The sequence below is a fragment of the Aquila chrysaetos genome, chromosome 12, assembly GCF_900496995.4.
Source record: "Aquila chrysaetos chrysaetos chromosome 12, bAquChr1.4, whole genome shotgun sequence".
NCBI lineage: Eukaryota > Metazoa > Chordata > Aves > Accipitriformes > Accipitridae > Aquila > Aquila chrysaetos.
In genome coordinates this window covers 6,259,511-6,281,873 of record NC_044015.1, presented here as the reverse complement: position 1 = coordinate 6,281,873, position 22,363 = coordinate 6,259,511, and the positions used below count along the sequence as shown (strand labels likewise).

The 22,363-nt window shown below is 41.8% G+C and overlaps 3 protein-coding genes across 9 annotated transcripts in view; 1 reads left to right on the top strand and 2 right to left on the bottom strand.

Annotated features, from left to right (window-relative positions):
• Window positions 1-176: 176 nt before the first annotated feature.
• On the bottom strand, window positions 177-2,046 carry TIMM13 (translocase of inner mitochondrial membrane 13). 2 transcript variants are annotated; one of them, XR_003925940.1, is made up of 4 exons: window positions 1,830-2,046; window positions 1,579-1,647; window positions 1,342-1,501; window positions 177-1,247 (listed from the first exon to the last, which is right to left on the bottom strand). XR_003925940.1 is itself a non-coding variant. In XM_030032180.2 (3 exons), exons 1-3 carry the CDS (start codon window positions 1,965-1,967, stop codon window positions 1,403-1,405), a joined length of 306 nt encoding a protein of 101 aa, XP_029888040.1. In that variant the 5' UTR covers window positions 1,968-2,046; the 3' UTR covers window positions 731-1,402. The 2 variants fall into 2 exon arrangements, 1 of the variants encoding a protein (XP_029888040.1); XM_030032180.2 differs by having other exon boundaries at window positions 731-1,501.
• Window positions 1,966-22,358, top strand: LOC115348828 (translation initiation factor IF-2-like). Of its 6 annotated transcripts, none has more exons than XR_003925939.2 (3): window positions 1,966-2,375; window positions 12,475-12,625; window positions 14,605-14,708. XR_003925939.2 is itself a non-coding variant. In XM_030032178.2 (3 exons), exons 1-2 carry the CDS (start codon window positions 1,966-1,968, stop codon window positions 5,857-5,859), a joined length of 435 nt encoding a protein of 144 aa, XP_029888038.1. In that variant the 3' UTR covers window positions 5,860-5,896; window positions 14,605-14,649. The 6 variants fall into 6 exon arrangements, 5 of the variants coding, with proteins under 5 accessions (XP_029888038.1, XP_029888037.1, XP_029888036.1 ...); XM_030032178.2 differs by lacking the exon at window positions 12,475-12,625 and adding an exon at window positions 5,835-5,896 and having other exon boundaries at window positions 14,605-14,649; XM_030032177.2 differs by lacking the exons at window positions 12,475-12,625; window positions 14,605-14,708 and adding an exon at window positions 22,199-22,358.
• LMNB2 (lamin B2) overlaps window positions 4,863-22,363 on the bottom strand; it is a 42,466-nt gene continuing 24,965 nt past the window's right edge. Inside the window, exons 4-12 of the mRNA XM_030032175.1 lie at window positions 21,581-21,706; window positions 18,943-19,113; window positions 15,963-16,088; window positions 15,544-15,764; window positions 14,624-14,912; window positions 13,994-14,101; window positions 12,984-13,103; window positions 11,482-11,583; window positions 4,863-10,231 (exon numbers count right to left, since the gene is read on the bottom strand). Of these exons, the coding sequence (XP_029888035.1) occupies window positions 10,190-10,231; window positions 11,482-11,583; window positions 12,984-13,103; window positions 13,994-14,101; window positions 14,624-14,912; window positions 15,544-15,764; window positions 15,963-16,088; window positions 18,943-19,113; window positions 21,581-21,706 (1,305 nt within the window). The 3' untranslated portion in view covers window positions 4,863-10,189. The remainder of the gene's footprint in view (window positions 10,232-11,481; window positions 11,584-12,983; window positions 13,104-13,993; window positions 14,102-14,623; window positions 14,913-15,543; window positions 15,765-15,962; window positions 16,089-18,942; window positions 19,114-21,580; window positions 21,707-22,363) is intronic.

Sequence of the window (22,363 nt, the reverse complement as noted above, 5' to 3'; positions counted from 1 at the left end):
AGAGCACTAGCAAGGTGGAAGACTTGCTTCCAGGCATGGCTCAGCTCAAGATGGGTTCAGATCCATGGCTGGAACACTTGTAGGATGCTCCCATCAATGAGACTAGACTGCTGCACAGCCAGTACCACAAAATTCATACAGCCATAAAGAAAAGTAAAAAAGCTCCTAAGAAAACGTGGCTGGAAAGCACTTTATTTTCAAGTAGTCATTCTGCCCAATATGGATGGGAAACTCCAGTTCAGTTTCAATTAGTCCAAATATACAGTTATCTGCTAATAGTTTACCTTGTGTGAGAACACTTTAGTCCCTTCATAGAGGCTACCACATTGGGAGATTAAATGAAATCAGGTTCTCCCACATCCCTTTGAATGTCCTAGCAGGTAAGGAGGCACCGTCCTTCCAGTCTCTCTCCCTGTCCCAGCAAACAGTGAAATATTTTATAAAACATAGAAGAGCTTCAAAAGAAGGGATTTCAAAAATCTCACTAGAGGGGCATGGGTGCTTTTAACCTCCAACACTCTCCTCTTCCAGCTGCTGTGTACACTGCTGACACAGCATAAACTGACCTTTCCAGGAGAGGTGTGTAAGCTGAGAACAATACAAAGCTCAGCCCCAAAGCAGACCCAAGTCCTCTGTTGCAGAAGTACTCCTTCCTCAAAAAAATGAGGCCTAGAAGGTAGGCTGCAAGATGGAACGTCTGTGCCAGAGCCAAACCAGAAGTTACAGAACATCACAGCCACACAACATGTTTTATTCTATAAAGAAATCAACCTAAGTACTTCCCAACCCTTTTCATCCCCAGCTGTGCTTGTACAACTATTTGCAAGGCTGTGCTGCAAACCTAGTAAGAGCACCCCCGCCCCCCAACACACCGCTCGAGCTGAGTCAAAGCCTGCGACCCCAAAAGTGAGACCCACACACAGCTATACAAATACAAGGGAAGAAAGAGCCAAGTGTGGCACAGTGGCACATGGAGCATCTTACAGCTGCTTTTCCACTGATGAAAAGGGACTGGGTAACTACCTGATGCCTGGGTCCATGCTTGCTTCCTGGGCAAGGGGACTGTGTTGCTGGCTTGGCCCCCCTTTTCCACAGAAGGCTCCTTGCCTCTCGCAGCCCTTTCAGCAGGCATTAATAAGCTGCTATATGCCTTGGCCAGTCCGGACCGTTGGGAAGGGCATGAAGCAAACCAAGCAGCTCACGGTGGCTCTCAAGGCTGGAAAATTCACTCGCTCCTGGGGCTGGTGCTAATAAAAGCCAATGGATGCAAAAGGTTCAGCGAGGGTTTATTGCTCTGCCACGGCAGGGGCTGGAAAGGCAGCAGGATTTCACCCCAACCACCTGGACTGGCCGCTCGTCTCTTCCCCACGTGGTCCCTCCCCGCTCCAGGAGCCGGGGCGCATCACATGTTGGCTCTCTCCCGCTGCAGCCGAGAGTTGTAGGCTCGGGAAACCGTGTTCCAGGCGTCCATGTACCGGTCCATGCACATGGCGATGCACTTCTGCGGGACAAGAGAGCCCTCAGCGGTCGCCCCGCGGGGTGGCCCGCGGGTCCCCGCGTCTCCCCGGCCGCGCTCACCTGCTCCGAGTTGTCGAGCGCACCGCCGGGCTTCCCGATGCACTTCCGAAAGCACTTGTCCGTCATGCGCTGCGGAGAGAGGTCGTGAGAGGGGCCGCGGGCCCCGGCCGGGGCCAGCCGCCGCGCCGGGCCGGCAGCCCCCGCCGCTACCGCGCCCCCCGTCCCCGCACTGCTGAGGGGCAGCGGCAGGGCCGGGCTCCCCCGGGCCGCAGGGCAGCCCCCGCCCGCCCCCCGCCTCGGCCCGTCCTGACCTGCAAGAGCTCCTGTGCGTTGGCCACGGCGATCTGCACCTTCACCTGCTCCATGATGAGCCCCGGGTCCAGCTTCCCGCCACCGCCACCCCCGGAGGCGAAGTCGGAGCCGAAGTCGGAGCCGAAGCCGCTCTCCATGCCGCAAAGTCACCGCGGGCGGCGGCCCCCACGCTGCCGGCGAAATGGCGGCTCGCCGGGACTACGGCTCCCGGCGTGCACCACGCCCGGCGGGCGGCGCGGCCGCCAGCCCGCCTCGCCGCTCCCGGAGTGCACCGCGCCGCGCTCCCCTCAGCTGCGGGCGGGGGGCTCGGCTGCTGCGGGCGGCGGCGGGGCTCGGGCCGCTGGTGTCGCCTCAGCGGAGCCGCAGCCGGGGCGGCGAGGGCGGGCCGGGGCCCCCGGAGGCCGGCCTGCCCGCCGCGGTGCCCCGCGCCTGCACCTGAGGCGCCCGGGGACGCCGCCGGGGCGAGGGCAGTGGCCGATGTCCCGTGTGGGGATGAGTTTTGGTGTCACCGGCGGCTGTGGTGGAGGTGGCCCTGAGGAAGAACGGTAAGTCCTGGGGCGGGAAACGCGCCTGCAGGGCTTGCAGTGGTAGTGCACCGGGGCAGCTTTGGGGGGGCTGGTTTCCCGGACCGCCAAGTAACTCCCCAGCTTCGTCTTCCCCAGCAGTGCGAATGGTTCCTTCCATGCAGTAATTAATAGGGCGAACCTTGCCATCAAACTTACTAAACCTTGTCAAACCGCTGTTAAACTTTGTTAGATTCCATCGAACTTACTGAACTCTGTCAAATTATTGCTTTACCTCAATAAAACAATGTTGCTGCTTCTCTCTTTTGATGAGGTGCATTCCACTCAACCACAACAACAGGCAGGTAGACCAAAACAGTGCAAATAGTTTTAAGAAGTTGAAGAAGCATTCTCCTGGATTAAATTACTCCTATGTTCACATTTCCCCTCTACTCTGCTCTAGGGGTGAGACCCCACCTGCAGTACTGTGTCCAGCTCTGGAGCCCTCAGCACAGGAAAGACATGGAGCAGGTCCAGAGGAGGACCACAGAAACGATCAGAGGGATGGATCAGAGCCTCTCCTATGAGGACAGGCTGAGAGAGTTGGGGTTGTTCAGGTTGGAGGAGAGAAGGCTCCAGGGAGGCCTTATTGCAGCCTTTGAATACTTAAAGGGGGCTTATAAGAAAGATGGGGACACGCTTTTTAGTAGGGCCTGTAGCAATAGGACAAGGGGTGATGGCTTTAAACTGAAAGAGGGTAGAGTCAGGCTACATATAAGGAAGAAATTTTTTACGACAAGGGTGGTGAAACACGGGCACGGGTTGCCCAGAGAGGTGGTCAATGCCCCATCCCTGGAAACATTCACGGTCAGGTTAGACGGGCTCTGAGCAACCTGATCTAGTTGGAGACAACCCTGCCCATTGCAGGGGGGTTGGACTAGATGACCTTGAAAGGTCCCATGCAATCCAAACCATTCCATGATTCTGTAGTTGCCAATTTATATACCATGGTTTTCATCACCAAAGCTGATCAGGAAAGGTCACAATACCTTTCCTGAAGTTTCCTGGCCACCAATGAAACCACAACTGCATCTAGTAATTTTCTAATCCAGAACTAACTTAGATCATTGAAATGTGATAAGGCTTATGCACATTTCAAAGAGTATTGGGGCTAGTAAGAACATTGTAAAGGCCACAGTAGGAGTAAAATGACAGTGCAACCTTGGACATGGAGCCCCTCTCAGTATGTGCATGCTAGTTTGCAAGCTCACTGCATCCAAGCAAAAGCCCATATTGAAATGCACCCGTTCCCCAAGCTCTCCCACCCCTCCCTCCAGAATGCAGGTGGCTGGGCATTGGGCTGGAGTGTCTGCCAGACCTGTGATGTCTGTATTTTGCTGGTTAAATACAGCACAGCATTTGAGTATCATGTTTTAAGCACAGCCCCACACACTGAGGCAACGGGAAGGGACTTAAACCGGGTTTACCACAGAGAAAAATGCTGCATAACTACATCCTGACATGAAATACAAGCATTATGATATGGGCTCCCTCCACAGAGCAACTCCCTAGTGAATTTTCTCTTTGAGAATATGACGATGGTTCCCTCTGCCTTAGATGACTCAAGTAAGAGGCTCATACCTTTAAAGCCCACATTGATTCCAGGATGGTATATCCCCCATTAAGTAAAAATGTAAGAATGCTGTGGGAGTTGGTAGAAGCACATGGGAGACAACACAGCTACGGAGCTTTTTTCAGGAGATGTTATGTGCAGAAAGGAGATCAGTGCTTATCTCTATGTGAGACAAGGAATGGATTACATTACATCAGAGCTAGAGCCAAAACTACTCTCATCTTCACTAGCTAGAGCCCACACTCAGAAGACAGAATATTGTAAACCATATTGTCCTGTCTGTGGGTCTGTCCATTAGAAAAAGAAACCATTCCTACACCTCACAGAATTATCATCAACTAGTGCTAAAGATGTGGTAGCTGGCAATGGTACAATTTTATAGTGAGTACAGAGTAGCGAAAAGAAGTGGACTGAAAATTGAGCTAGACTAGCAATGAACATGGCAACTCGGAGCAATGCTTCTGCCCATTTCCTAGTTCCTAAGAAGCAATCACTGCCAGGGCTCAGTATCTGCTCTTGTTCTCTCAAGTCAGGATCAAGTGGGCTAAATGGAAACAACCCCTTCAGCGCAGGGGCTGTAGAGGTAAGTGGGGTGACAAGAAAGGAAGGGGACGTTTGTTTATCTGCTCCAGCTACTCAAGTTCTTCCCTCTGCCTTTCTTGCTAGCAGTGCTATTGATCAGAGGGGACAGCACTTTCCGTGAGCACTGTGTCTGAGTACAGTTTAAAGAAAAGCATTCATTTGCTTCTGGAGCACACCACACAATTCAGCTGACCTCTTTTAGGAGTGCAGATAGCTCATTGTCCCCTATCTCTCTACACACAGGAAGGTCCCCTGGGATGAATCATCTCAGACGGCCCATGTGGCCTCTGTGTTGGTTAAATGAAAGAAGGAAGCAAAATGCAAAACATTTATTTGAGTGTGTTGTACAAAAAGTTTCCAGTCATAAAATGTATATTACAAATCATTGAAAAAGACAAGACATTTGGCATGCATATTCTAAAAAGAAAAAAACCCACTTTGAAATGATAAAGTCTAGATCATTATGTAGTTTTCATAAGTTCCATGTGAACATTTTCATAACTTTGTCTTTGTATTTCAATTTGCAACCTTTTCCACAATTCCTTATTTTAAAAACTTCAACCTTCCAAAAACTCATCTGCAGCAGCTGACCGGAGGTGGTCAGTTAAACTGACCAGTGACCTAGAACCAGAGCTATCCAAATAAAGATTGTGTTAAAAAAGAAAAATAAAAAAATAAATCACAGTTCAAGTCACAAGGCATCACTGTTATGAAAATAGAGTTCAACTGTATTTTGTGCCCAAATGGAAAGCATTTTGGCTTAAACTTGTTTAAAATAGCTTATTGCTTGTAATTTTAGTGTAATGATGATCTGGGTAGCTGTAACACACAATAACATCTATCTTACCAACACGGAATCATCACTTCATTAAAGGCTAACTAGAAAATTTGGAAGTTCAATAGAACACATTTTATTTTCCTGAACTCCAAGTCGATTCACTGCTTGTGCTACTCTGAACAGAGTCTTTCAATATTAAGCATCCTTTTCACTCTCTAGACCTTAGCATTTCAAGAAAGGCATTATGTTTACAAGTAATAATTGCATGTAAATATGGTCTTGTATTAAAAAAAACAAACCACTTTTAAATTATTTTAAACTGGTTTAAAGCTAAGCATATTGAAGGGCAAATAAAAATTCTGTTTCCCAGGCCATTTTAAGTGAGAAAAGAAACTCTCCAATATAATTTGTCTTGACATTCAGCTAAAACAATGCTTTGAAAAATGCAATCACTATCTCACCTTCCACTCACTGGTTTACAACAAGGCTTTGTTTCCTGCTCACACAGGGTTTGGACCCAACAGTGGCAATAAAATCCAGTATCAAATATGGATATGCCTTTCTTTAGAGGTAAGACTTTCAAAAGAAGATACAGAAAGAAGAGACAGAATGGCTTAACAGTGAGGAAGTGAGAGAAGTGGCTACAAGAGATATAAAACAGCACTCATGTTTTCATACAGCATCAAAATCTTTCTGATGCATACAAAAGAAACAGATTCTCAAATGTTCTGGGGTATAGAGAGGGTTTCTACAAGCCTCTTCTAACTAACCTCTGTTCAGGTTGCAGTTAAAGGGCCTTTATACAGGATGACCACTGAAAAGAAGAAAAAAGAGAGTATAAAAAACAGTAAGATCCCTGAACTGAACATGAGGTGTCCTGTTGCTCAAGGATAAACATGCACATTAAGTGATCTCCTTTCACAGTACAGTCTGCTTCACGCTGCAATACTATTTTCATGACTAATGCAAGCTGCAGACAAGCTCGTCTGGCTTTTACATTGCAGGTCATGGGAAGCAGATGTTTATTTTCTTCCTGAGACTTTTGGTTCCTGCTACAAACACAAAATATGCCAGCCAACTCCCATCTAATGGCAAAATGGTGCTGAAAGCAAGTGATCGATCCATCAGTGTAAACTATTGTTTTTGTCAGGGAAAATCTAGAGTCCCGAACTAGCCTAAGTAGACACACTGGGAAATAAAGCTGTGCAGCAACAAAGGAATCATAGCCACTCTATTACTTGGAATAAGTCACTGCAACACAACAGATAAAAGTAACAAATACAGAAGCAAGGAAGAAAGAAGTGGCATGAAATGTCAGAGGCTCTCTGTAACCATATCTCAGTCTGCAGGACGCCACGTTACTGGCACTTCTGCAGATGGATGGACGTGGTCTGACACACACATTTTCACATGGTACAAACTTAGGAGTAGGTAGTATGCATTCATCATATTTTATATGAAATTATGTTATGATCTATACAATGAAATGATTGGCTTAAGTATTCTGCTGCAGTTATGCCGTTATTCCTTCTCCATCTTAACCAGTGAGAATCATTTATGAATCATTTTTACTGTTTCATCCAGAATAAAGTTGCTTGGTTATTTTTCTGGAATAAGGACATCCATACAGGTAGTTACACTCAAGTAACTACTTTGATAAAAGCTGTACTGGTTAATTTCCCTAATCAGAGAAGCCTTAAAATCAGTTTTCTCCTGACAAGTCAAATCTATTTCTCCTTCAAGGTCTACACCTGATATCAGACACTGGAGTAGAAATGCTGACTATCCTCCAGTTTCTTCAAGAATGGTTCACATACAGGATCAAAAAGGAAAAGAGGGCAAGGGGACACTGGATTTTATTTAAACAAAAAGCTTTAATTATCCTGAAGAAAAAAAAAAAATCCTTGAAAGACAGGGGAAAAAAAAAAAAAAAAGAAACAATGCTTTTTGGTTTGGTAAAGCCAAAAATCCTCCCAGTATGGAACACCAACTTTAAAGGGATAGTGCTGTTACACTGAAGCTCAGCAGCAAAAGCAAGAGGAAAGGATGGCGTCTAGAGAAGACGCACACACAAGAAGAAGGTAAGTGGAATACAGTAGTTTTTCTGTGTCTTGTAATTTACAGCTAGGAATTCTCATATTTTTAGTAGCCTTTTAGAAGCACTGTGGCAACAGAATCACCCAGATTTAGACTGTTGGCATTCAGCTTTTCCCACTATGTCAATCACTGTTTTATATAAACACCTGTTTATACCTAAACTGGTACTGAAGAATAAAATAAACTGTTTCCAAAGTTAAAAGGACACAGTTCCAAATCTAAGGACAAATTCTGCTGACTTACTGAAGGGCACAATGCTCATCACAGAAGATCTGCAAGCACCAGTCCTTAAGGCTACAAGAAGATACATTCCCCATACAGTAGCTGTTAAGAAAACTATGGCTCAAGTAGCAAGAGGTTTTTCCTCATTCAAGCTGCCTTTCCTAGCCCATTCTTTACAGAAAAAAAAAAAAAAAAAAAAAAAAAAAACACAGAAAAAATGCAAATTAACTACACACTCATTACTTTAGTATTTAAGATCACAGAACAATCTTACATTTACAGGACAATCTTAAAGAGGAATAAGCAATCTGAAAACTGGCCAATGTAAAAAAAAAAATAAATACAGATCCTTAGAAAAAAAGCAAAAAGCCCTTAAACATTACGTAAGTATATTATAGAAGCTGTGGGTCAGAAAGGGAAATGCTATCCAGTGGTTGGAAGGTGCATTGCAAAAACACTTTCACATTGATTGCATTCATTTGCATAACAACAAATTTAGAAAAGGTAATTGATAACAGTATGTCTGAGAAACATAATTTCACTAGATACATTTTACAGAGAGATAGACATGATTTACTACATATTTAACCTTCTACTCAAGCAGAGTGGGAAAATTACGTTAGAAAAACGGCCAAGTACATCAAAAAAGTTATCCCATTAGCCCAAATAGCCAAATCTTCAAACTGCTTTTTTGTAATGGATCTTCTGATAATGGACTAAAAACATAATTCTAAATTTCTATTCAGTAATTCAGACATCCCACTCAAATAGAGAAAAGTAGCATCTTTGATTTATTTTTAAATGGCAAAATAAATCCAGAAGCCTAAAAAAACCCCATTTGTTCCCACCCTGCTTGCATTACAAAGCCATCAGTCAAAGCCACTATACTGACTTTCTAGGTTACATCTGTCAGTCACAATACTGTTCAGAGAACATAATGTCCAAAAGCCACCGAAAACATCCAAACCTTGTAGCTTGTTTGATGAGTCTAAACTATTTGAATGACAAGATCAGAGTTCAAGAGTGCAGGTAAAAACAGGATTCTATGCTGGCATCAAACGGTATCCAAATTTTGTATCCAAACTAATAATCAGTGGAAAAAACATTTGCTTGTACAGTAGCCAATACATTCTTTGGAGCAGTCAAGTATTTTTCCTAGTGCTTAAAGATGCACTACTATATGAATACTAAGCCTTATGGGAGTCAGAGTTACCTTCACAGAAATGCAGCAGAAGAAACCTTAAGCTAAAAGGACATTGTCAGGTACGAAATGGATCATACTGAAATAAAAATCACCTGCTACTCATACAAAGCATTTTTTATAAAAAGCATGATTCTCCCTTCACTCACTCTTAGACTTTACTTTGAGCATTTGAACATTGCAAAGTAATGCTTATGTCCTGAACAGCAGCAGTTCCTTTTAACTTTTTTAAAAAGCCATTAAACTATTTCTGTAGTATTTTGCAAATACTGCTCCTTAAGATATCTGACAATACCCCTTTGAATATAAGAGAAGTATGAACAAGCTGCATCTAGCTCTGATTTTAAAAGTCAACATTTACACAGGATAACCTTTAAAATCCCCAATATTTATCACTGCCAAAAGTGAAAATATTTTTAACATCTAAAATCTTAATCATTCTGTTTAACGCTAGATATGTCAAAAGCATTAAATCATGATGTTTAACATCATAAATACTGTATATCACAACTTGCTTCCATGATTTAATAAGGTCTCATTTGCAACAATGTCAAAATCCCCTGAAAACAAAACAGCTAAACCTCTGGTTTTGACACTTCCATACCTTAAGATGGTGTATATATTCAGTAAGCAGAACCTATTATTCTCCATCTTCTGAAATAATGATATGGAGCTAAGGTGTTGACAGACTCAGATGTTTTTACCACTAGGCTGTCAAACCCTGGAGTAGGACAAGATGCCATGGTCCTGAGCCAAGAATGTCCAAAATGCAGCTTCCCTTTGTTACTTCCATTGGTGGAGTAGCATTCTTCATGAACTTGGGGTCTAATTTTCCTAAGCTGGGCACTGCTGAGGATACCAGGCAAGATACTACCGTTTCTTAAAAGTATGGAAGAAACACTACTGTGAGTCTCTCCTGGGGACGTGCAGATGAACACGCTTCTTAAACTTTTTTTTTTTAAGTTATCCTGGTTATTTATGCAATTACAGATTTACCATATACTCAAGGAGTCTCATCCCATTTTAGCTAAAAATTTCTTTTCTGCTGCAGGTTTGTACATAAGACTTTAAACTCTGTATGGGGAAAAATACTGTATTCCAATATAGTGTTTCAACAAAGAGGGAAAAATAAAGAAATCTATTAAAAATTCTGGCAGTTTTGTTCAGTAAAGGTTTTTTTTTTTGAATTTTTTTTATAAAAAGGTACCAAGGAATAAGCTTCAAAGAAATCAGATGATGCATATAAAAATAGTTTTCAGTGGCTCTGGAGGGAAAAAAACAGCAAAAATAAAAGGAAATAAATGAAAAAAAAAATAGCAAGTAATAGTTTCTTTTTTCTTTCTTCACATCACTGAGCATCCTCTAGAGGTTGTTCTGGGATCCCCCTAAAATAAGACAGACATAGTTGAACTCAATCTTACTAGCTTTTCATATTGTAAGCCTAGACTCTAGTTATCATCTCAGTTGTTAAAAGCATTTTTTTTGTAGTTTAGTTATACTCGGGGAACATCAAAACTATAGAGAAAGCATAGCACACGTCACAGTTCACTGCCAGGATTAAGACACTGCTACTCTAGTTCTGGTTTTCTATGGTGGGTTGAGTGGTTATAATCTCCATACTTTCAACACTGATGCAGATGACAAAATTAAAATCATGATGTCATTAGCTTTAGAACAGGAAGTTCCTTCCTTCATTTCAAATGATGTTTCCATTTGAGAGAGATCTATGCTGCGCAGCTCCTTCTTTGGGTAAAAAAAACAAAACAGTTTCTGTTTCAGTTGCTTTATACTACAAATACACTGCTCAATCTCCTGGAGACCAAAAAAAACTTTCAGAACTCAACTTCAAGCCTGCACAGAATGAGTTCTTTGTGAAAAGAGCTACTAATGGTCACTGATCAGGAGAACAAATCGCTTGAGTTTGAAATAAATTTTAAATATTTTCTGCTATCACCTATATGAAGTATCTTTCTCCATTTCACTCTGCCGACTGCTGGTCAGTTATTTCACAGTACTTAACTAAGGGTTATGAAAACATACAGGTGGTATTATTAAGAAAAGCCAAGTTTATTTCAGATGTAGCAGGTATATACTATCAGAAATAAACCAATAAGCTGAAGCTTGCAGCAACAGAAGCACTCCCTCTTTCCTGGTTTTTAGTGGTTGTATTTCCCAATGGTTATACCCAATGGTTATATTCTGCTTACAGCAAGAAGCCCACAGACTCTTTTTTATAGAGAAGCAAATACTGGAATGGGAGGAACACCGACTGCTAAAACTAATCTTACTAACCCTAAAAATAGTCTATGTCATTGCAGTGCTGTAAATCTGTGATCTGTTGCATGCTTCCATAGATACCCTGCCATCCTGACCTGACGTTGGCCACTGCTTGAGCTGTACCACTATTGATTCAAGCAGCAATTCCTGGAAGAATCACTCACATTTTACTCTCTGTGCATTGTAGCAATGCTGCAGGGTTGCAAGCCATTCTGAGATCATCCTCTGCAAGCATCCGTTGGAGAAATGGACCAGGAAGCTCAGAGCTAGCAAAAGTTGAAGGCAACCCCCTAAGTCTTATGCCTGATTAATCTAGCCAATGAGGCACAAGTTAAACATCTGGTTCGCATCTTATTACCTGTTGGTTGAAAAGGTCTTCCTCTCCAAACTCTGCTTCATCCTCTTCCTCTTCGTTCTCTCGCACGACTACTGATTTAGTAACACTTCTCACTGCAACTTCCTACACAAAATGACAAATAAGGAGATGGCCAGTAGTCTCTCTCAAGTTTTTGCTATACCATCAATATAATACCCCTATTAAATTTTGGAGGGTTTAAAGCAACTTGCGCTAGATTTAACATTAGCTATGCAAGCAAATACTGGTAATATCCTGCAAACCACAACAACATTCCTATTTCTATCCACTAAAGGGCATGGTAATGTAATTTAGCTTCAGGAATTTTCTTTCATTACCTAGGGATCTGAGAGGAAGCAGCCATGGTCATTAGTCCATTTTATACAAGCTTACAGCAGACTCAGCTAGGAGCTGTCTGAGATATACCCTGAGAAACTAAAGTTTCTCAGTATGATTACATAGCATTAAGAATATTCCTAATTTCTACTAAATATTCTATATTAATTGCATATTCAGGACAGTCTTCCAAACCAGGGACCAAAAAGAATTCTAAAACCCCAGGAAGCTTCCTTTATTACTGAATTATTTTTAACACTTCTTAGTAGTAAGAAATTCTTCTGTACACTTACACCCTTGAAATCATATATGCAACTTTCTACTTGTGGAAAAAGTCACACTAAACATACACTTCTAAGTGGGGATACTAAGGTAACCACAGTGGTAACAGACATGGATTTGAAAATTTTTTCAGACACTAGTTTAACTGTTTCTATTTGAATACTAAGCCACTTAGCTTTCTACTTGTACAAATTACCCTCCCTCCTACCTTGTCTTGTGCTGCTCTTCCTGCACAAAGTGCTTCCACAGAATTGCCAACAAGAAAGGCAGCATGAAAACTGATACAACTGTGGTCTGTTTCACTTTCCTATTTCTATCAGATCACTGGGATAATGGCATATTTATGAATAACAGCCAAAGCACAATCCTCCCTTACAGGAGTTTTCTGCAGGCATAGTTTTAAAAAAATCACTTGTGGGCGGATGTAGGACAATGCAGAATACACAGGAACCTGTGCCAAATGAAAACTCCTGATATACTTCCAACATTGAAAGGACAGCTATCTTCCTACACTGCACCCCGGAATATTGTAGGTACTAAATAATGTAACTTTGAATTGCCAGCAATATTTATTTTCTTTGTCTCTTCTGAAAATACATACTCAAATTCCAAACAAAAATCCTACTAGCAGGTTATTTTTCTAAAATAGGAAAAAAAAAAAAGTCTATGGATGTAATCAGGATGATCATCACAGTTTTCCAAAATTTCCCAGAAATCTCAGAGATACATACAGATATTTAATTATTTCAGTGTTATAAACTGTCTTATTTTAGAAGACAGTTGGGGACATCTTAAAATCAGGATTTCATTGCCATTCCCTACCCCCCAAATTAAAGAGTTTGGGAGATAACCCAGCCCACAGCCTTTTTTCTACAGATACAGCCTACCTCTCCTTCAGAGTTTACGAGGTATGTGCGGATATTTCCTCCGGTGCCCCAGCTGCCTTGATTCTTCCACACGAGAACAGAAGGGGGGCTGTGAGATACACCTGCATCTGCACCCCAAATCTAGTGAGAAAGACATTCTGTAATTAGCTACTTATGCACATTTTATTTTTAAATACACAGAACCCCCTAATTCTTCTACTCCTCTCTACATACCAGTTGTTTCTGAATTCCAATGGCACTTTTACCCTGCTTTTACCTACACCATTACCTGTAGTAAGATATTATTCTCAGTCTACAACAAAAAGTAACACTAGCCATAAAACAAAACAAAAGATTAAAAAAATTGTCTAATACTGCAGTCATCAATTCTTTTCTGAATTTATTTCTGAGAAATATACATATTTCTCCTACCACTGTCTCAATGACTATACTGTATGGAGTCAAGACATACGCTGCAAGCTGTATTTTATCAATTCAATCTTTTATATGTATCAGAGCAATTGATACTTAGGTAGAAATAGCTGGAACTGATTAAAAGAAAGCCATTTTTTTCCTCTGAAATAACATCTGCTGCAGATGGAAAATAAAATACAAAATTATAGAAAAGCAGCTGTTCTACTACAGTTAAGGCTGAGAACGTCTAGTCTTAACTCAGGTCTACTAGACTGAACAAATGCTCTGAAATATTATTTATTTTATTAAGAGGTTGAGCAGGATTAGTGTTCCAAACCTGGGCAAAGGTGTTTGAAAAAAAACAGCCCTTGACCCACCCCCCAAAATACCTTTTTCTTCAACTTTCTCTGGGCCTGGAATGGTCTTAAATACTTAAGTGCTAATATAGAAATTCAATTTCTGTTCTGCATTTTTATAGCTGAAATCCTGCTCCTCTAAAGTGAGATCCAAGAAACCAAAAGTTATACACCAAATCAGGCTGCACCAAACGTCAGATTTACAACTGCCACAGCATCAAAAAAAGAGTATGTTGTTGACATACTCTAAGTATAACTTACTGTTACGGTCTGCCCAGCTCTGAGGACATACTTAGGAGTAAACTTGTAAGCAATTTCTTCTCCATCTCCAATTTGTCTTTTCAGTCTCCAGTTACCCAAAGACTGATCCTAATGGAGAGAGTCATAAAGTTATTTAGGGTGAGCAAAACAGAGCAAACAGGCATCAGAGCTTTCTCTAGGTCTCTTTGTTATTAAAATAATGTGAATATGAATTTATTTACATGGTGGTTAGACATCTGCATTCTAACCTGAAAGTATTTTTCTAGACCCATGAATAGTCTAAAATGTAAATCCCATGAGGTCATTCAGCAAAATTTACAAAGATACAAATTGCACACAAAAAAGTTTTGCTAGAGCCAGCAAGGCTATTTACATGAGCAAGGTACCAGCACACTTGTTTAGACATTTGGGACACAAACTATGTTCTCTTCCTGCAGCAAACATTACACTCATGCTAGCACACTGTAACATTCAACTTTCAAATGCCCCTGTTAATTACTGCAGGATGCTGCACCTTGAGATGTTGCTCCTGCTCTCCAAGTGACTCCACCTACTTGTGCTACAAAATGCTGTGTAACATTTCAATTTAGCTCCTCCTCCTTGTTTTCTAGGAGTTCTGCTGACTCTTACCTTCTCCGAGTTGTTCTTCAGTTGAACGTATTTGCCCTCCAGGTCTATCTCTTCTATGCTGATACTTCCTGTAGCTGAAGCTTGCTGGGACATTTGGAAGCTACTGCTACTACTGCTGCCGCTAATACTTCCAGTGCCAATTCCACTTGTTCCACTGCCTGAAAGCTCCTCTGCTTCAATACGTTTTCTCTTGCCTCGGGAAGAGCGAACAAGTGAAGTACTGCTACTGCTACTGCTGGAGGTAGCCCGAGAGACTGTAACACGGGAGGGACTTGGAGAGAGCTTCAACCTTAACACAATGAAGCAAGCATTTTAATTAAACTCATCCAAGGAACTATACGCAAAGCAATAATGCTACAATATGCTCAGTAACCAGACTGTAATATGCCCCAAGGCTGAAAGCAGCCTCACTGTGTGTGTCGGGAGGACTGCTTAGAACAGAAGGTGGGGGGGACTACCCATCCCTGAGAAATTTTCTGATAGTATGATTATGCGACATGGAAAGCAGTGCTCATGAGAGCAACACAGATCACTTAACACTCCCCTCCAGTATATCTACTGCTAAACACACTATTCTTGGGCCACATCATTTAAAAACAGGAAAATGCAGAAGTATAAGCACTTAAATAAAAAGAGGAGATGAATGTCAAGCACAGAATGATATATTCCACTGTACCCTGAGACCATTATAAAAACCAAAATAAAGACAGGGTTCAGATGAGAACACTTGCAAGTGTTCCATGCAACATATTATGGTGTGAAGCCAGTATGACTTCAGTGAAACAAAATCTGGGCATTCCTGCACAAATGGTTTAAAAAAAAAAAAAAAAAAAAAAAAAAAAAAAAAAAAAAGAAAAAAAGATAAGAAATGAAAATAACACCTGCTAGTCCTAAGAAAAGAATGTGGAATCTGTACATACCTTTCCTCTTCTCCTTCCAGGAGTTTTCGGTAAGCACTGATCTCCATGTCCAGTGCTAATTTAACATCAAGCAGTTCCTGGTATTCTGTAAGCTGCTGCTGCATCTGGTCCCTCATTTCTGTCATTTCCCTCTCCTTTGCATCTAGCATCTTCCTAAACTTTTCCCGCTCACCAGCCATCATTTCCTCCAATTCACGAATGCGATCTTCTGCTGCACTAGCCTAGGTAGACATCACAATGGAAAACCCAGTTGGCATCTATGTGGGTACAGTAAAAAAGTTAAAAATTCATCTCCCTCCCAAATGAACACAAAGATTTCTCTCCGTAAAATTCAGAAAATATGAAGGGACAGAAATGTTAATATATACAAACAATACAGTGCTCTGTTTTAGAGATGAAAGAAAATTTAGTCCCTTTACCTGTTTCTGAAGGCCAGAAAGCTGGTAGCTGAGAGCTTCTATTCTCATGCGAGCTTCCTTCAACTCCTCTCGAGCTGCACCAGCAGCTTTGTCATTTTGGTCAGAGGACAGTTTGGCATTCTCCAGCTGGAAGGCAAGTTTTATATAAGTCACTTGCATTGAGTTAGATATCCTGCAAATATCCTTTTGGTAAAAAATAGAAGCTATTTCATGTTAAATAATTTTAGATGGAAATCTGGTAAGTTTATGATAAGAATTCCATAACATTAAGGAAATGCCCTAAGGACCAGGGAAATCTATTTCAGTCCTATCCCGACAGGATTTGCTTATGCTATTAAAAAAAAATAGTCTATTAGCCTTTCCGTTACACAAGCAGCCTTATAGTTTCCAAAAATGGAGGTTCATGTGTTCACACTATCTGCCTGTTTGTCATAAGAACAATCACACTGGGTCAGAGCAAAGGCTACCTAGTTCACATCCTGGTCTAACAGTTCCCTGGATGCCCAGGGACTAACCTCAATAAAATATTTCATGGGTATTATGTCTCAGCTGGCCATCTGCAACTCGGGGACTTCCTAAGCCAGAGACAGTATTTTGATGCTTACTATCAAAGCTGCTACTCCTCCGATGTCTCCACTGCTGGATGAACTGGGATTTGCTAACTCGGTGTTTGCACAGGTGTGATAGATACACTTGACTACTAGCTGTACTTTGGTTCAGGCTGACTAAGGAGCACAATAGGCCTCACATCCTTGGGATGAACTTGCTAGCTGGAAAGCCCCTGCCTCACGTACAAGGGAATGAAGGTGTCTTGAAAAATTTTGAAAGGTGGTTTCGAAACCAAAAAGTGCAAGCTAACCAAAGTACAGAACAGGATATCAGAGCTAAAATGAAGACATCTATCTTGTCTATACTACTGACTAGCAGCCAACTACTTCATCCTGTAAATATTACCATCAGGATGGGCCCAATTTGAGCTCTCCCTGAATGGCAGCTGGACTGCACACCAGGTGACTCTCCCCTTGAGCAGGGATGCCTCTCAAGGTTAGAGATTCCCTACCTGAGACTAAGAGATCCTTCCTTACCTAAGACAGAGAGATCCCTTACACATGACAGATCCAGTGACTGAAAGCATGCTGAATTAATACTATGAAATATTACTAATTCATGTAGCTATTCAATCCTATTAAAAACATTGTATGGATAATTCCATTAGACATAAACCGTTGACCAAGTCTGAGGCTAAAATCGGATCCACCCGCACCTAGGCTCCAAAAAAGAGTTTAGAAAGCAAGGGGGTCCACTCTGAACCTCATGACTCAACAGGAGGGTTCTCCTTACTCTTTGAGTCTCCAGTCTCTGCGTGAATCATTCTAATGCAATCTTCCTTTGCATGTTCCTTTCATACAGTAATTAATAAGATGAACCTTGCCATCAAACTTACTAAACCTTGTCAAACCGCTGTTAAACTTTGTTAGATTCCATCGAACTTACTGAACTCTGTCAAATTATTGCTTTACCTCAATAAAACAATGTTGCTGCTTCTCTCTTTTGATGAGGTGCATTCCACTCAACCACAACAACAGGCAGGTAGACCAAAACAGTGCAAATAGTTTTAAGAAGTTGAAGAAGCATTCTCCTGGATTAAATTACTCCTATGTTCACATTTCCCCTCTACTCTGCTCTAGGGGTGAGACCCCACCTGCAGTACTGTGTCCAGCTCTGGAGCCCTCAGCACAGGAAAGACATGGAGCAGGTCCAGAGGAGGACCACAGAAACGATCAGAGGGATGGATCAGAGCCTCTCCTATGAGGACAGGCTGAGAGAGTTGGGGTTGTTCAGGTTGGAGGAGAGAAGGCTCCAGGGAGGCCTTATTGCAGCCTTTGAATACTTAAAGGGGGCTTATAAGAAAGATGGGGACACGCTTTTTAGTAGGGCCTGTAGCAATAGGACAAGGGGTGATGGCTTTAAACTGAAAGAGGGTAGAGTCAGGCTACATATAAGGAAGAAATTTTTTACGACAAGGGTGGTGAAACACGGGCACGGGTTGCCCAGAGAGGTGGTCAATGCCCCATCCCTGGAAACATTCACGGTCAGGTTAGACGGGCTCTGAGCAACCTGATCTAGTTGGAGACGACCCTGCCCATTGCAGGGGGGTTGGACTAGATGACCTTGAAAGGTCCCATGCAATCCAAACCATTCCATGATTCTGTAGTTGCCAATTTATATACCATGGTTTTCATCACCAAAGCTGGTCAGGAAAGGTCCAATACCTTTCCTGAAGTTTCCCAGCCACCAATGAAACAACAACTGCATCTAGTAATTTTCCAATCCAGAACTAACTTAGATCATTGAAATGTGATAAGGCTTACGCACATTTCAAAGAGTATTGGGGCTAGTAAGAACATTGTAAAGGCCACAGTAGGAGTAAAATGACAGTGCAACCTTGGACATGGAGCCCCTCTCAGTATGTGCATGCTAGTTTGCAAGCTCACTGCATCCAGGCAAAAGCCCATATTGAAATGCACCTGTTCCCCAAGCTCTCCCACCCATCCCTCCAGCTTCCTAGAGCCAATATATTGCACCTATTGCAAGCCTCCTCCACCATCTCCATTTTGGAGGAAGAACTGGATCTACTGACATGTAGAAAAAAACTCCCTTAGAGCAGAAGACATTGTCTAATCAGCTATTGTGTGACATCCACTATTCCCACTGTCCCCTCTGCAGTGACCAACAGTTCCCTGTGTTTTCTCACAAACTGGCCTTTCTTCGCTAAAGCTGTTCCTAGCTATTACCTCTGGCTGTAACCTCCCTATAAAAGCATCTGCGCACAAGCACCAGAGGCAGCATTTGAACGCTGGGAGAAAGCTTCTTCAAATTATAATTACTTGTCTCCTTAAAGACAGTAGGGCTGATGGAAATGGTTTTATCTCACCAACTGGACTTCCTGTCAGACAGTGCTGTGGATAGCAGTCGTTACCTTAGCCTGATAGGTCTGCTCAAGCTCCATTTTGTACAGTTTGACTTGCTCCTCATGTTGATTTCGCAGATCCTCCAGAGCCTGAGTCATTTTGGATTCGTACTCCTGTTGGCGAGTAGTGTCCACCTCAACCAAACGATGTTCATGTCGTCTTCTTGTTTCCCTTATTTCCTACACACACACAGAGGAAAAAAAGGGGACAAATTCCCACTTCAGGGTAAACAGTACAAGCAATTACATTCAGACAACAATTAACTATTTCAGTACTAATTATGTAGTGTATAGGAGCTGCAGTACTAAAGGCATTTAAGCCTAAGAATTGCTGCACGTACTAACAGATGCAAGTTACCATTCTCATTTGGCAGGATACAATTCTTAAAAGTGATCTGACTTAAAAAACAGGTTTAGAAATATCCATATACAGTTTAAGTAAGGACCTGGTTTATGCTACAAAAGTCAAAAGCGGGGGAGAGAAGAAAACATTAATTTTTACATAGCAAAGAGGGATTCCATCTGCTGCACTACAAACCCTTTCCTTCTCAATATACATCCCTATATTACAATAGCAGTCTACAAGGAGTCAGATAAAAATGAACACCTTTTTGATCTTCATATATATTGAAAAAATAATCATTATAGAAGAAAAACTGCATCTTCAAATTTCACTTTTAAACATATGCAGATCTTTGTTTTTCTATATACTGGATGACCTCTACTCATTAGATTTTGATTATGTTAGTAATAAAGCAGCAACCCAAGCAATCCTGAAGACACAAATACGATTTTTTCTGGTCAGAGTTTGTACTAAGAAATTTTCATTTTTAGAGAAGTACGAGTCCTCTGTGCCTAGAACACTGGTCCCAAACTAGTGAGGTAAGACTTACTCATGCACTTATTCATGTTGAGCCCTACAGAGACCTGGCCAGGTCTGAATGCATGGCATGAGAAACAAACCATTTCTCCCTTCAGGGCAGGACAAACAACAAGGGAGCAGTTCTGAGTACTGGGAGGAAGCCTGAAGGTAGCAGCAAGGCCATGAGAAGGAATACCAGACAAGTGAAGCAAGGCTCACTTTGCATGCCTACACTAGAGTCATAGCAGACTAACACAAATTCAGAGTGATTTTACTAGTTGCTTTGCAGAAATGCTATACATCTAAAAAGAGACTCTTAGAAACATGCCCTTCTACTCACAGCAACGTGCCCTGATGTGATCTGGAAGAAGCTTTCCCTTCTGTGGTGAATTTTTACACCAAGAAAACTAGCAAGCAGCAGTCTCTCAGTAACTGCAGACAATGACCCCCCACCCCTAGGCCACAAAAATATCATGGGGGACTACAAAGTATCAGGTGAAGGGATGAGCAGTTCAACACCACTAGAATAAGCACTTGCCACACTCCCAATCACGATGTTCTAACTCTAATGGAGCTTTGGATCCTTCAGTGAACCAAATGAATTCACTAACCTAAAGGAAACCAGTTCCTTTTTTCCTTCGTGTGTTGAATTGGTTCATACAAGGATTGAAGAGCTACAGGGATGGCTAAAGGAACACCCCCACTTCAGCATAGCAAGCTTTAAGATTAGCTTCTGCTGTCTCATTTACCTTCACCTTTAGTCAGTAGCAACACAATTCTCCTCAGGAAGCAAAGTTATTTTAAGGCCCTACAACCAAGCAAGGGTCTGTCATTGCAGTCCTGTGCAGCAATCCAACTACTCCAGGGCATGGAAGTGAGACAATGGTCAGTACAACTCAGGGTAACCTACCTGGTTGGTTTCTTTGCCCTGGTCCAGCCCCTGTCCTTAGCCACACAGCCCTGCGTCATCCCTTAATCCAGCCTGGGCACTCATTTGATTCCGTGGTAAGACATAACTCAGCCACTAAGCTAGCAAAAATGAAACTCAACAAAAAAACCTTAAGTATTTTACTAGTTAATCAGGCTGATATGGCTTGGCACATGGTGAGCCAAACATCACAACAAGCATAGGTGAGATGGAGGGCAGAAGCATGTAGCAATTGCTCAGCAGCCACTAATTGAATGAGCTTGCAGAAGAACCAAAGGTCCAAGTTGGTTTTCCCAAGATGGAATAAACTGACATAACACTTTTCATCTGGTACAGAGAGAAGGTCACGTTTCCCTTTCCTAATAGCCACCTGTGCTTTCCCACTATTTACTTTATAAAAACTTTGGGCCTTACTAGAACCACCATGAGCCAACTCAACTCACTAAACAGGCAGAAAACTACCCCTCCAAAAAGCAAGGTAATTGCATACTGTTCTTGTCAATGAAAACAGGTTACAGTCATGTCCAACAATCACCAAAGTTGGTTCAAGTAAGGAGCAGGGCCATGCAACCGGGTCCAGAGAGAGGGAACGAGACTTTTCCTTTCCCACAGCAGTCAGCTGCTACATTAGCTCACCTGCCCATAGAACAATACCCTTGTCACTCGGCTCTCATGCCAGCTCCGCCACTGATTTACCATGTAACTCTTGCAAAACGTTTAACTATTTTATTACTCAATCCATTTATAGCAACGATAATACTGATTTTCCCTACCTGGACTAGTTAGTAATTGCTTCTAGTCAGTTTGAATAAAAGCTACATAAGCCTCAGACTATAACATTACTAGGTTGATAATACCTCCTCAAACACATTTTTCCTGAAATCCAGATCCTCTTGCAAGCTCTGGCACCGATTCTCCAGGTCCACACGCATAAGTGTCTCCTTCTCCAACTGCTTCTTAGCCACAGCATGACCATCTTCAGCCTAGTAAAGAATTTTAAAGATAAAAGATTTAATTTTGTCTGGATCCCTATTTTCCATCCATAATCCCTTTATGGTCTTCATTTGACATCTTTGGACCAATTGTTCACAACAACAAATCTAATGTCAAGCCACTGATTTTCCTAAAAAAACAACAAAAAAGAAAAAAGTGTGTGTGTGCTTACGAATATTTAAAACAAGCTTTCATGTTTGTACACCAGTTATTTAAAACATAGTATTATTTCAGTACAGTATGATAATGGAGCTAAGGATTATTAATTCCTCAAGCACAATATGTTACATGTTCTTTTTCTTGCTAGCATAGTCCCCACTGGGTACTCCAGCATAAGTTTAAAATTATGCAGGACCTTACAAAGGACAACATTTAGTAACCTGGTATCTCATGAATATAGAAATACTTACCAGAAATGTTTAAATAAAAGCTTTTGACTAGCAAAATTTCTAAAACACCATGTTGCTTTGGTTGTTTTACAGAAATTTCTTACGATTTAGTTTCATATCCAAGAGTGGCAAGCAAAGCTTCAGCAGTAAGCAAGCTGGATCAATGGTGTTCAGACTATAAACTAATTGCAAAGAAAAATAACAAGTTTCACAATATGCAGCCTCTCCTGTGCTAAAGCAAGGAAGCATTTGCTGCCA